The sequence below is a fragment of the Brugia malayi genome (genome assembly GCF_000002995.4).
Source record: "Brugia malayi strain FR3 genome assembly, contig: Bm_v4_Chr1_scaffold_001, whole genome shotgun sequence".
Lineage (NCBI taxonomy): Eukaryota > Metazoa > Nematoda > Chromadorea > Rhabditida > Onchocercidae > Brugia > Brugia malayi.
In genome coordinates this window covers 9,997,137-10,009,331 of record NW_025062475.1, presented here as the reverse complement: position 1 = coordinate 10,009,331, position 12,195 = coordinate 9,997,137, and the positions used below count along the sequence as shown (strand labels likewise).

The window sequence follows — 12,195 nt, the reverse complement described above, 5'->3', positions numbered from 1 at the left end:
TTTAACAAATTTGATGTTACAATAGATAAATGATAATGATCAAGTGAAAATATAAACATATATGAGAGAGAGGGAGAGTTTCATTTGTCACATATCAATCAAAACAAAACATTATCACTTCGCAAATTACGTTTCTGCAGCTGTAAGAATTATATCATTATGATATCTATATATACGTGAAATATATTTTTCAGGACATTAAATATTAAATACCTTTGTAACAATCCAGAGTGTCACTTACTATTAACATGAAAGGGTTAAACATTCACTGAGATGAACTTTTCGTCCTATCGTAGTAGTTACTATCCATAGGTTTGCTATTTCATACAAATTTTAAGACTATATTGTACTTTCCACTAAATTACATCTATTCATTTCTTATCAATTTGGCATTCATTTTTTTTTTTTTTGATAATTCCAATAAATTCCTGCGAAACTATGTATTTGATATTTCCTGCACCGTTCTTTGCATCATTTCTATCTAATGCATACGAGCAAAATATATAATGTTTTTAAAATTAATATTCAATTACATCTTTCTCTCTTAAGTTTGACAAATTTTGCGAACAGAATTTAATTACTGAAATTGAAAATTTTAGTGCATAAGTCCAAATTAATTCAAATATTTGAACAAAATGAGGTTAAAATTTTGTAGAATTACCGAAATTTTCAATTTGTTAACAAATTGTTTAAGTACGTTTGCAGTATGGTTAACATCTGAAACGCTTGATATTCCATCAACAGAAACACCAAATAATGCTGACATTTGCTTCATTGATTCCAAGGATTTGATGGCTCGTTCCAGATTTCGAAGACACTTAATTGATTATACCATTTTGATTATGAATTATAATGGTTCAGATATAGAAGTATACATTACATGACCAAATTTTTCAAAATGTTCAATTTATATTTTCTACATATGCCCATGAATTTCTGATTACCTTTGATTCTCATGTAATACCTCCCAGTTCTGAACAAAAATTTTCATTTTAAAATGAAATAGCCAATAACCATAGAATAATTTGCAGCGATTTCAACAACTCCATAGAAGTTGGGAGCTTTTGTAACACTTTCCTCTTGCATATTTTGTGCTGTCCTTGCTGTATTAACACTTTCACTCTCTGAGATATGCTAAAACTTTTTAATATTTTACACTTTATTATCAACGAATAGAAATATCGATGAAACGTAGTGCATTAGCTCAGCTCTTAATCTTATCTAATTATGAAATTACAATATAAGCCAACCAACCAAGTTATCCGTAGTAATGGACGTTGACTGATGATAACATGGAGCATTTTTCAATACTTCAATAATTTTTTCCAATTTTTGCTCCATTTTTTGAATTGGTGCTAGACGATCGGTTAACTCAATAAGACGTCGTTCCGTTCGCCATATCACTTTGTTAATATCTTGTAAATTTCGAGTTTCTATTGGTCTACTGAAATTGCGCAAAGTCTTTTTTTTTTTTTGTTAAATTTAACGTTTCAGACATTTCTTATGCTATTATTTGTGCTGGCTAACCAGTCTAAAGTGTTACCATATTCTATTGAAAATTTCAATTTAAAATTTTGACAGAAGCAAAATTTATAATTTAAAAATTATAAAATATCTATTCAAGAAATATCTTATGTATGCATCCAAATGATTGTATCTTATATCAAATTAATAATAAAATGGCTTTAAAAAAAAGCCAAACGCACTTATCGCAATATTTGCTTGATGTATGAATATCATTTTCCCATTTTACATTTTCATTTCGTAATCGTTCTTGCCAATCTCGATTTAAATCATCCACTCGATTATTCATCTGCAAATTATGCATAACATAAGTTGATAATATTGATTATTAGATTTGGATTAATTCATTTTTAACCATTTTAATCTTTCAATCATTCATATATGATGTATTCCTTCATTTAATGAAATGTTTTTTAATTTATCAATCGTCAAAAGAAAAAATGTGACAGAAAATAACACCTCAATTATAACTTCATTTGTGGCATTATTGATTTTTTGCAGAATTTTTTCCAATTCTGCAATCTTCTTCGACATTAAATGCCTTTCCATCAATTTGTTCTTTAAAAAAAAAGAAATAAAAATGAAAAATTGTTTCACACTTGAAAAATACGATTTTTAAAAACTGGAATAAATGTTTGAAAAAAATTTGAAAACATCTAATTTTCTAAAGGTTTTTTTTTTCCTTTTATTTTTCTCAAAAAATTGAAAGCTTAAATTTTTGTCCATTTATTGCTTTTTTTTCCTTTTTCTTTCCTTTTAGTAAATATTTTGAATATTCAGAATGAAACCTTTAAAGCAGTAATAACTTGTTTCACTTCTTCCATATTTGTCTTTGTCTTCATTTGTTTAACATTCTAAAACTTATCATTTTCTCTTCATTGAAATTAGTTTCGAATTGCATTAAGGATAAATAAAGAATTAGTTCTTTGTTAAATTGAAATAGTTTAAATAGTGTTAATAATCAAATAGTAAAACGGTCATAAAAGAGTTGTTGTCCTCAATGAAAGTGCCACAACTGAACTATTTGTAGAGTAGTTGAGTGTCTTCTTAATTACTCAAAATACGGGTCATAATGTTTGTTTCATACAGTTCCTAAATTTCATTTAATCAATTTATTTAGAAATTAAATGTGTGATGTATGTAGGTGGAATAAACTTATTTAATCGATCCGATTAATTAACACAGTTATGCTTAAATGAAAGTTGCAAGATGAATATATGATGTATCTAACCCATTCGGTTGTTTTGCAATGATAATCATCGAAATACTTCGCGGAGCTCTGCAGTAAATCACCGTTGCCTACTTTCTTCTTCAGCATAGCTCTTTCTTTCATCCTTTTTCTTTTTTTTTTCAATAATCAATAGCGAATGTTTTATGTTTAGGATACTTTTAATGCTCTACTATAAATCACCCTGACAATTGCAATGGAACAGTTAACTGATCATATTAACAACCTTTCCTACCCATTTTATACTAAATTTTATGAATATGCAAAAAAAAAGAATACTGCTACGTGATGCATCACATCAAATCACGTCGCATTCAAAATAACTTTACCACGTTAATTCCCATATTAGTTTTTTCTCTCTAATATATTTCCCGTGGATGAAGCAAAGTTATGTCGTAAAGCGACAATCAGTGTAGCATACTTTCATTTCATGTTAAGCATTACGTGCGAGTGTGACTTTTCCTCGTTGGCTTCTATTCATCCTACTTTTTTTTCGCTTTCATAGCTGTTTGAGGTTTAGTTCCTTGTCTTAGTAATGTATTGTCTTATATGGAATATATTACGGAAGAAACTTTGAATATAAAGAAAATGTTGAATTTCTGTGGGTTATTATGGCATATGAAACAGATATACAGATACAAAATTTTATGTTTGAAATTTAACTTCATTTACTCTTATTAGCTAATGTTTAACATCACCAATAAAACTTTTATTCATTTCATTTTTGTCATTTTTCAGATTCTCGTATGAATGCACGCAATCATCAGTTCCAGTTAGTAAGTCGTTTTTTCTCTGTGTACTTTTACAACACATTATGCTTTCTGAGAAGACTCCTTTTTTTTCATATTTTGCTAAATATATTATGTAAATATTTAGAGAAGAAGAAGGAAAATATAATATATTTATTTACCTAGTAATTGTTTATTTATTTACCTAGGAATTGTTTATCTAACTTGCTTGTTTAATACCTTTTTAGACTGTTGATGAACATCAGGTACGAGATGCAGTCTCAACAGTCTTCCACACTATTCTTTTGCACAGGAGCGTGCCTAAAGTAATTTCTGTTTCTTTGAAAAGTAGTTGTGTATTCTCTTTTTTCACAAATGCGGTTTAATCGAAGATGATATATCCAAGACCCATTAGCTTTTTCTTTGCAGAAATGAAAACAGTGATGTTCATTTTCAATAAACAACTTTTGTGAATAATTTCTCTGATTTCCAAAGGTGATAGACGTTGAAAGATAAAAGCTCAGCAGTCACTTTTTTTACAGATGCATTATACTAGTGAAATAAACTTTCAACTCGGGTCTATTGGTGTTGAGGAAGTGGATTGTAGCACTTTGAATTTAAGCTATGTAAGTTTGATTTCATTTTTAGATAGACATGAACAGATGGAATTTTTTTTAATTTATTTAATAACAGCTTCATGTGTAAACTGTTTATGATGGGAATGCTATTGCGAAAGTAAAATACTGCATCATATAAATAATTATTTGATCCCTCATTTTCATATATTTTTCTATATAATTAAGGCTTCCTTAAAGTTGATGGTTGAAACTTTTAGGTACGTGTAAATAGTCCAAAACTGGTTTCATGCTTGCATGAGGAAATTGATTCTTTCGTGCAGTGTATTTGGCATTCCATTGAAAGTGTTGCTGCGCCTCGTTTCTATTCTCCACCACCAGTATCACTGCCCACTCATTATGGGACTCCACTTCTGAATGCTAAGTTGGCTATAGTTTTTTCTGAAAATTAAACTACGATTTTTTTTTTTTTTTGCGACATTGAACAATGCCGAGAAATCCACTTTAGGATTTTGAATATAGATAAAAGTACTTATGAACGACACTGGTAGCTTCAAGACTTAATAAAATGTATGCTTCCAGATTGTTCTTGAAAACTTATTTTATGAAGTTTTATTTATGCTTTTAACATGACACCTATTTCAGGATTGATTTAGAATTCTATCAAAAAAAGAAACGGTCATGGCCGTTATCAGATTACGAAATCCCATGGGAAATATGGCAGATGCAACTCGGTGTAGTTAGAATCAAAGAACGAGGTGACTCCATAATACCTTTTCATTGTAATTCGATTAATCTTAGGTTTACGTCTTGTCATCATTACTATTAAAATCTCTAGTTAAGTGTTTTTAGATGCTATAAAAGCAAGTGAGAATCAAACATTGAATTTCATGATGTGATCTTTACTAACAGAGTTTACACTTTTCTGATCTTTTTATATTATAAATTTCAGAGCATTCCTGTTCTTTTTGTAAATGATATGAAGTGGTAGAGGCACTTCTTCCAGTCTTAATAAATCCCTGTATAACTTCGCACTTAAAACGATTTTTTAGAGTATTGGGAACGAATGCGAGAAGAGGTAGCGGATTCGGTATCAGAGATTGTGCTGAAAGCATGCTCACTGATTAGTCGACCTCAATACATGCCACAAATGCCTGCACGTTCAGAAGTGACGAGTATTTTTGATACAAGTTTTCTTGAATGTCAGCCGTATCTTTTTAGAGTAGTCAAACATCCACTCGATTCGGGTATGTAATCATTTTTCAGTGCTCAATCATTAAAGATTCGTGGTCGTAAATTTTTGTATCATCTTGTGCGGATCTTTTATTTTAGATATTGAAACCGACCAATACTTTCTTGCTAATGTTCATTGGTAGTGCAGTGTGAAGTATTATAATGACTGTTAGTTATAGGTCAAAATACGGAAAGCACCTTGATGACAATTGGTGCATCTGCGGTCAAAAAAATGTTGAGAGATACATTCTTGTCGTAAATAGAAACATTGCGCGATTCGCTAATATTTCATTGTCCTTTTAATTTCTGTAAATAGTTCCTAAGATTTTACTGTTTTTACTTCTGACATTGTACATCAATTTACTCGCATTTTCCATGACTTTTTTGTACTCATTGTAAATAACTACTTTTTGTTTCAGGTTTAAAAGCTGCTAGCTTTTTTTTGTTTTTGTGTCTCTACATATGTTTGCTTTTCTTTTTTTTGTTTGCCAAAGTTGAATTTGTTGTATTATCACTTGGCAAAGCGGAAATCTAATTAACTGTGTAGTTTTTCGCCAAGCTCCATTTTATTATGAGTGAATTCTTACCATTCTTCAGGGATTCATTTATACACTTGAAATGTGCTTTATATTTACGCTCAATAACAAGTTTGATGAATCCTTGGACATGAACTTATGACATTTCATGTATGTGCTTTAGCTCGGTGCACTGGTTTCTCGTAGTATCATATTTCATCCTTCTTTGTCTTTGTAAATATCATTTTTATCTTTGTAAATACCGTTTTTGGAGATACTATTTTCTGTAGGATGAAATTTCTTTTCAAAATTTGATTTCTTGCTGTCATCATAGTCGCATAAATCGGAGACATCCTTGGACATGAACTTGCAGCACTTTTTGCGTTCAGGTAGTTTTTGAATTGGAAAATCTATTCATGATTTATACTGCTATATTTTTGTACATAACCAAAATGGGATTTTGTGTTGTGTTTTCGTTTTCTCGCCAGCAATTAACGAATCACATGTTGGTCTATATATACATATATATATGACTAATATTATATCTCACTTACCTCACAGTTAGGTACATTTGGTATATGTTAAATAGGATATTTGCTTTTCATGTTGTCTACTGTATGTCTGTATGTTTTTGTAAATTAATTTGAAGCTTTTTTTTTTTGTTTCGAAGTATAGAGTTTTGTATAAAGTCCTTCGTTTTGTCGCCGCTATTGCTCGTAAACACGTTGCACTGTGGTTTAGCTGTTCATGTATAATTGCTTTTGAAACAATCCAATTTTACAAATTTTTGTTTTTGCGTATTATGTAAACAGTTTGTTATGTATTATATAAAAATAAATTTTAGGATGTTTTTACGGAGTTATACTATTTTAAGCGATTTCGCAAACTTTTAGATTCTCGGATAATTTTAAGTTAAAAAACGGTGAAGATCATGGTTATGGTGACAGGTGGGACAGGGAGTGGAGAAAAAGGGTTGGGAAGAAGTAGGTATATAATGGTGGGTTTGGATAAGGGTTAACTTTTTGCGAGTTTGGGGTCACGGAAGAACTTAAGCTTAGGTTTAGGAGTGATTTTTAGAAGTAGATTCCAGGTTTGGAAGGATTTCATATAATTTTACAACGTCATGGATGATATAGCTGAATCATATGGGTGTATGACGGCGAATTGGCTGAGTGAACAACTGGCAGACTTTATGTACACATTTGAAGATGATCCTGATGGGGTATTTGTCGCCAAAGGTCCATTTTCTGTCATTTTACGCATGGTACATTTGTGATATATCGATGTGATATTCCATCTTTAATATTTATCATACGTCGAAAGCATGTGCGGCGTCATAAGATTCTGAATTTAAAAGAAATGTGCTTGTATATAAATGGCATTACAGCTAAAGGTAAAACAGTAGGGATTAAATTTTGAATTAATTTGTTGGGATTAGTGTTTCTATTTGAAGCAAATGATCTCTCCAAACAGTATTGCAAAAATGGTGAAGATTTTATAAGTGAATTAATCGCATTTGCTACCAATCAAAAGGAGACACATGTGAATCTTTCGATATTGGATAATTTTGAACAGCTGGTAATTGTTATAAAATTTAATTAATACAACATATAACAGCAAATTTTTAATAAATTTCTGATGCATATAATATGAATTTAAAAAGAGTAGATGAAGGGTGTTAATAAAGACAAAAGTTTTGGTGCAAAATTTTCGATGTTGTCCTCTTTATCTTTATTCCCGACAGATTTAAAGTTTTTATAATTTAACTTTGATCTTATTTATAGATTCTTCAAAGAGCTGTTCAAAATTTCAAGAATGAGTCGTTCAATATCTCTAACATGAAGTAATTTTTATTCATCATTTTTATGATAGCTTCATTTTTTGGTATGTTGTCGTATCAGAAAAAATTAGATAAACATTATGCTGCATTGTACTTCTTTATATATCCTAGAAATTCATCCTGATTAATCAAATATCTGTTTAAGGTAAAGAGTTAGTACTGTGTGGTTGGTTTTCTTTATATCTAATTTCAGAATTGCATTTAACCAACATAATAAAAATTCATGGCTTGATGAGAGTAGTATAGCTGACAGTTGTAGTACGATTGTAAACTTTTCGAACGATGTTTTCACTTTGCCTAAAAAATATTTGGCTTTTACACCAATCAGGTTGGAGCATTATTTTCTTAATTTTGTGTTTAAAACTTTGTTGACTGGATTATTGTAAATAATATTTAGTATTAAGATCAACAAATTGTTTATTTCGACTAGCTGTATATCAGAATCGGAAAAATTCGTTTCAGGAAATCCGTATCTGATGCTGCATACCAGAATCGGAAAAATTCGGGCAAAGTTGTCGTAGAATTCGTAGGCAAAAATTTCACTGCAAAAATAAATAATAGAACTAAAGATAGCAATGAATGTAAAGTTGTTGTGGAAAAGCTCTACACTGATGATTACAAAAATTTGTTACAATATGGTGCAGAGAAAGATTTGGAGCAAGTTGAAGGTGAATAGAGGAAATTTTTTGATAATTTCTTAGTGCGGCATTATCTAATGATTTGGTGAACTGATTTAGTTTATAGGAATATTAGCATGTAACTGCATTTCAAGCGTTGTGGTTAAGCTAAGTGGAGTAAGTTAAGTGAACCTTTTCATATATTTTGTTCTGAAAGAAAAGAATCCATAATGTTTTGTGGATCTTTACTAGTACACTGACCTAATTTAAGCACTTGTTACACGAGTACAGAGTTTGTGCGATATAATCAAAGAAGAAAACGCAACATTAATTGACGATGAACAAATAGATTCATTATCATTAGTATGTCCTTTTCTTCTCGGAATTGAACTGTTTTAGAATAAATGTAGAATTTTATTTATGCTGTATCATTTCTAAATTTTCTTCTACACTGTTGTGTTAAATTCAGGCCAACATATATATTCGAGATATATACTTTTTCTTTTACATGGTAAATTTTATTCAATAAAATATTTTGATTTTAAGTGTAGCCAGTGTCATTTTTTACAAATACAAAAATTTTCGTAAAAAAACACTGAAGAAATTTATTTGCAGATACGAAACATATATTCGGGATTCATCGTGAATACTACAGAAGATCCATTAGATGCCTCAAATTGTTCATTGCAATGCATTGATCAAAATGCTGCTGTTATAAACCTTGATCTGAGCAATCTTAAAGCTTATTCATTGTTCTCTGGGAAGGTAATTCGCTTTTTTTTTTTTTTTCGTTTTTCATATTTTATCCATCCTATATTTAGTGGATTATCAGTGAAAAAGAAGTTTAGCAGTAAATGGGATACATAACCAAACATGTATTGTCGTTTATGATAATTCTGAATTAGATTAGTTGTGGGATAAATTTATTTTATTTCATTATCAACTCTATACTTTTCTTGTTCATTTAATTGTTAGTTATTTTCTTCTATTACGGATTGTTTCACTTCATGGAGCTTTTGTTGGTGATAATTTTTTCCCGGATGAAATTTTCGAACCCAAAGAACCATCGATTGCATCTCTTAATAAGCAATCAAACATTGGTAAGATCTTGCTATTATTTATTGTCAAGACAATTCTGTGGAAACAGTTAGCAACTAATTACTACTGTTATGCTAATTTCATTGATCTGTCATTGAATTAGTTTTGCGAAATCGATTTACACGAAGTCAGTACTTTTCGACTTGATGATTAAAGTTTCGATATACTTTTAAAAAACAAAAAATTGTTTCGATATACTTTTAACTTCAACAAGTAGAATTTACAAGACATGTATCGCAGAAAGAATATAAATTAGGGATGTGAATATGGTTTTTTCAGATCTGCTTCATGTTTGGTGTGCCTGTGGACCATTTACTTCTTCTAAAACTCTCTCTTATGAACAGCTCTGCGATCTAATGGAATTAGTGAAGAAGGAGCGACCTAATATTCTAATTTTGGTTAATCACTTTTCCATTATTTAATAATTCTATGCGCTTTTGATAGTTATAGTAATTGTAGAACTTCAGATTGGTCCATTCATTGACCGAACAAGTCCAGTGGTAAAGTCACCTCAGTGTTGTTATACATACGAGGATCTTATGAATATGCTTCTTGCAAAAATTGATGAAGTCTTATTAGGGTTTGTTATTTACAGAAGCACAAGACGATGTGTAACTAATATTCTATATAAAGAAGATTGTCTTGCTTACAAATTATAAGGAGTGAAAAAGATTGTTCTTTCGTAAATCAAAATTTAGGAAGTATCATATTTTTTGGTTTACAGCGGAATTAGACACTGCTTTACATACGAAAAGAATGAGGCGTAATTTTTTAGATTATGGAGGATAATAATTTGAAGTAAAACATTTATTCTGTTGGGATATTAATCAGACGTTAAAGGCATTTTAGAATGAAACACTAGTTTTCCTTACATCCAGTTGCGTTTATTAATATATTTTTTTTTTAGAACTGATATTCAAGTGTTAATAGTTCCAAATGGAAAAAAAGATGCCGCAATACGACCGTCATTTCCTACTCCACCGTTTCGTTCACTTAAACAACGAAAGCAGCAATTAAGCAAGGTTACGATTTTAATGCATCAAGCAGTTTCTTTGATTTCTTTTATACAATTCAAGATTCTTTCATTCACCATTCATTACTGCACATTAATATACATTGACCAATCTTTAGTGGTGTAATTTCGAGGAAAAAATTTGCCAAGCTGTTCACATGAGAGAGTTTTTGAAGAAGAAAATGGACCATAGGGATCCAAACATGAAGTGGTGTAATTTGTAATTATTGAATCTGATTTCTTCTACATTACCTCCCCAAATGCAATATCATTGTCTACAGAATATACTACTTTTACCGGATCCTGCCATCGTTCGGATTGCTGGTATTGAATTTGCTGTAACAGCGTCGGAAATCATCCAGCATTTAGGAAGAGATGAAATAGGTCATTCAGATAGTTGTGAAGACCATGATCGAATGTCTCGACTTGTTCGAGATTTGTTCAGGTATTAATAATTGGATGTATTTATAAGATCAACTGAAAATGTTTTCTGCAGTTGACTTTCGTTAATCTTCAAAGTTTCTAGGTTTGAGTAAAAGTCCAGCTCCAAATTATCGCATTTTTTTATGGTACAACAAAAGTCCTTTTTTATGAAATACTGGTATCTTTTTATAGATTGAAGAATGATGCCAAACGCTAATTTAGGAGAATAGTTTACGATATTAACCATCACTTCCAATTTAAGAATTTCTTCGCCTGATTTTATTTCTGTAGACACTTGCCCTTGATGGGTGCCAGTTATGAGTGGGAGTGTTATCAAAATAAGTCAAGTCTTATAATCGAAAATTCATTGTATGAATAATGCATTTGAATTCGTTTACTACTTTTTTTAAAGTTTCTTCCAAATTTCTTTTACATTGAAAACAGATTCCTGCATACATGTTCTAATGAACGATCTTTGCAGGCAGCGTTCTTTGTATCCATTGTATCCTGCAGCTCATGATATTACCTACCGACTTCGTCAAGCTATTGAACGCACATCACTTTCTGCAATACCTCACGTCACTATTATGCCGTCGGTACTTGCACCTACCGTTAAGGTACTTTCTTAATAGTTTTGCATATATTAATGTAAATTAGCTATTCCATGCTGACATGTTAAATTTACATCTTGATGAGCAGTTGGAATCTGCCTCAAAAGTTCGTTTTGAAGGTAGTTGCCGGTTCAGTATTTGTGAATACCAATGCATTAGTACGTGGAAGCAGTGGTACATTTATGAAATTAAAAATTGATCTCAAACAGATTGATCTTACAAAAGAGAATTCGCAAACATCAGTTGCTGACTTCTGCGAAGTACAAATTGTGCAATTGTGAAATAATACCACAAACACATATGAAATCTGTGCTATATTTTATTTTCTTCTTTTACTACTATGTTTTCAAAAGTTGCCAGATATTACGAATAAAGGAATTTAAAATTATATGAATCAAGAATAGTGCAAGATGTGCGATAATTTACAACTTATCAGTGGCTTCTTCGTTCACATCTAGACGGTTTTGTTTGTAAATAGGGATTTTTAGTCATGAACACAGCTGGGTCCACCAAATCTCTTCAACAGCAATATTCTATAAAAATACAACAATCTAGTCGTATACTGCTGGTGTTATAGCTGTTATGATAGGATATCAAATCATCTAGCATTTAAGAACAGGTGAAGTGAGTCACATGACTTCGAAAGGATTCTTTGAATTCCAGTTAATGTTCATTATTTATTATTCCGAACTATTCATCCTCAAAAGGTGATAGATATTTCCCAAACAAACATGATTTTAATACGCATATTTTAAATGAAAATAAGAATGAATTCACAGCATAAATTTTGG

The 12,195-nt window shown here is 30.6% G+C and overlaps 3 protein-coding genes across 5 annotated transcripts; 2 read left to right on the top strand and 1 right to left on the bottom strand.

Annotated features, from left to right (window-relative positions):
• Positions 1 to 98: 98 nt before the first annotated feature.
• Bm9216 (Uncharacterized protein) lies at positions 99 to 2,857 on the bottom strand (the record flags this gene model as incomplete). 2 transcript variants are annotated; one of them, XM_001893683.2, is made up of 8 exons in its annotated part: positions 99 to 140; positions 662 to 817; positions 1,015 to 1,134; positions 1,255 to 1,444; positions 1,707 to 1,813; positions 1,984 to 2,082; positions 2,313 to 2,378; positions 2,756 to 2,857. In XM_001893683.2, 8 exons carry the CDS (start codon positions 2,855 to 2,857, stop codon positions 99 to 101), a joined length of 882 nt encoding a protein of 293 aa, XP_001893718.2. The 2 variants fall into 2 exon arrangements, with proteins under 2 accessions (XP_001893718.2, XP_042933286.1); XM_043077352.1 differs by lacking the exon at positions 1,984 to 2,082.
• Positions 2,858 to 3,498: 641 nt separating this feature from the next.
• On the top strand, positions 3,499 to 5,547 carry Bma-epg-9 (MGC80090 protein, putative; the record flags this gene model as incomplete). The annotated part of the gene is made up of 7 exons (XM_001893682.2): positions 3,499 to 3,528; positions 3,729 to 3,806; positions 4,023 to 4,106; positions 4,316 to 4,479; positions 4,701 to 4,813; positions 5,108 to 5,302; positions 5,468 to 5,547. 7 exons carry the CDS (start codon positions 3,499 to 3,501, stop codon positions 5,545 to 5,547), a joined length of 744 nt encoding a protein of 247 aa, XP_001893717.2.
• Positions 5,548 to 6,926: 1,379 nt separating this feature from the next.
• On the top strand, positions 6,927 to 11,685 carry Bma-div-1 (DNA polymerase alpha subunit B family protein; the record flags this gene model as incomplete). 2 transcript variants are annotated; one of them, XM_043077351.1, is made up of 14 exons in its annotated part: positions 6,927 to 7,041; positions 7,257 to 7,381; positions 7,588 to 7,646; positions 7,837 to 7,971; positions 8,106 to 8,311; positions 8,532 to 8,623; positions 8,876 to 9,012; positions 9,236 to 9,360; positions 9,638 to 9,756; positions 9,826 to 9,938; positions 10,266 to 10,380; positions 10,652 to 10,815; positions 11,275 to 11,410; positions 11,524 to 11,685. In XM_043077351.1, the coding sequence occupies 14 exons, from the start codon at positions 6,927 to 6,929 to the stop codon at positions 11,683 to 11,685; spliced, it is 1,803 nt and encodes a 600-aa protein (XP_042933285.1). The 2 variants fall into 2 exon arrangements, with proteins under 2 accessions (XP_042933285.1, XP_001893716.2); XM_001893681.2 differs by lacking the exons at positions 6,927 to 7,041; positions 7,257 to 7,381; positions 7,588 to 7,646; ... (3 more) ...; positions 8,876 to 9,012; positions 9,236 to 9,360 and having other exon boundaries at positions 9,625 to 9,756.
• Between the last annotated feature and the right edge of the window lie 510 nt (positions 11,686 to 12,195).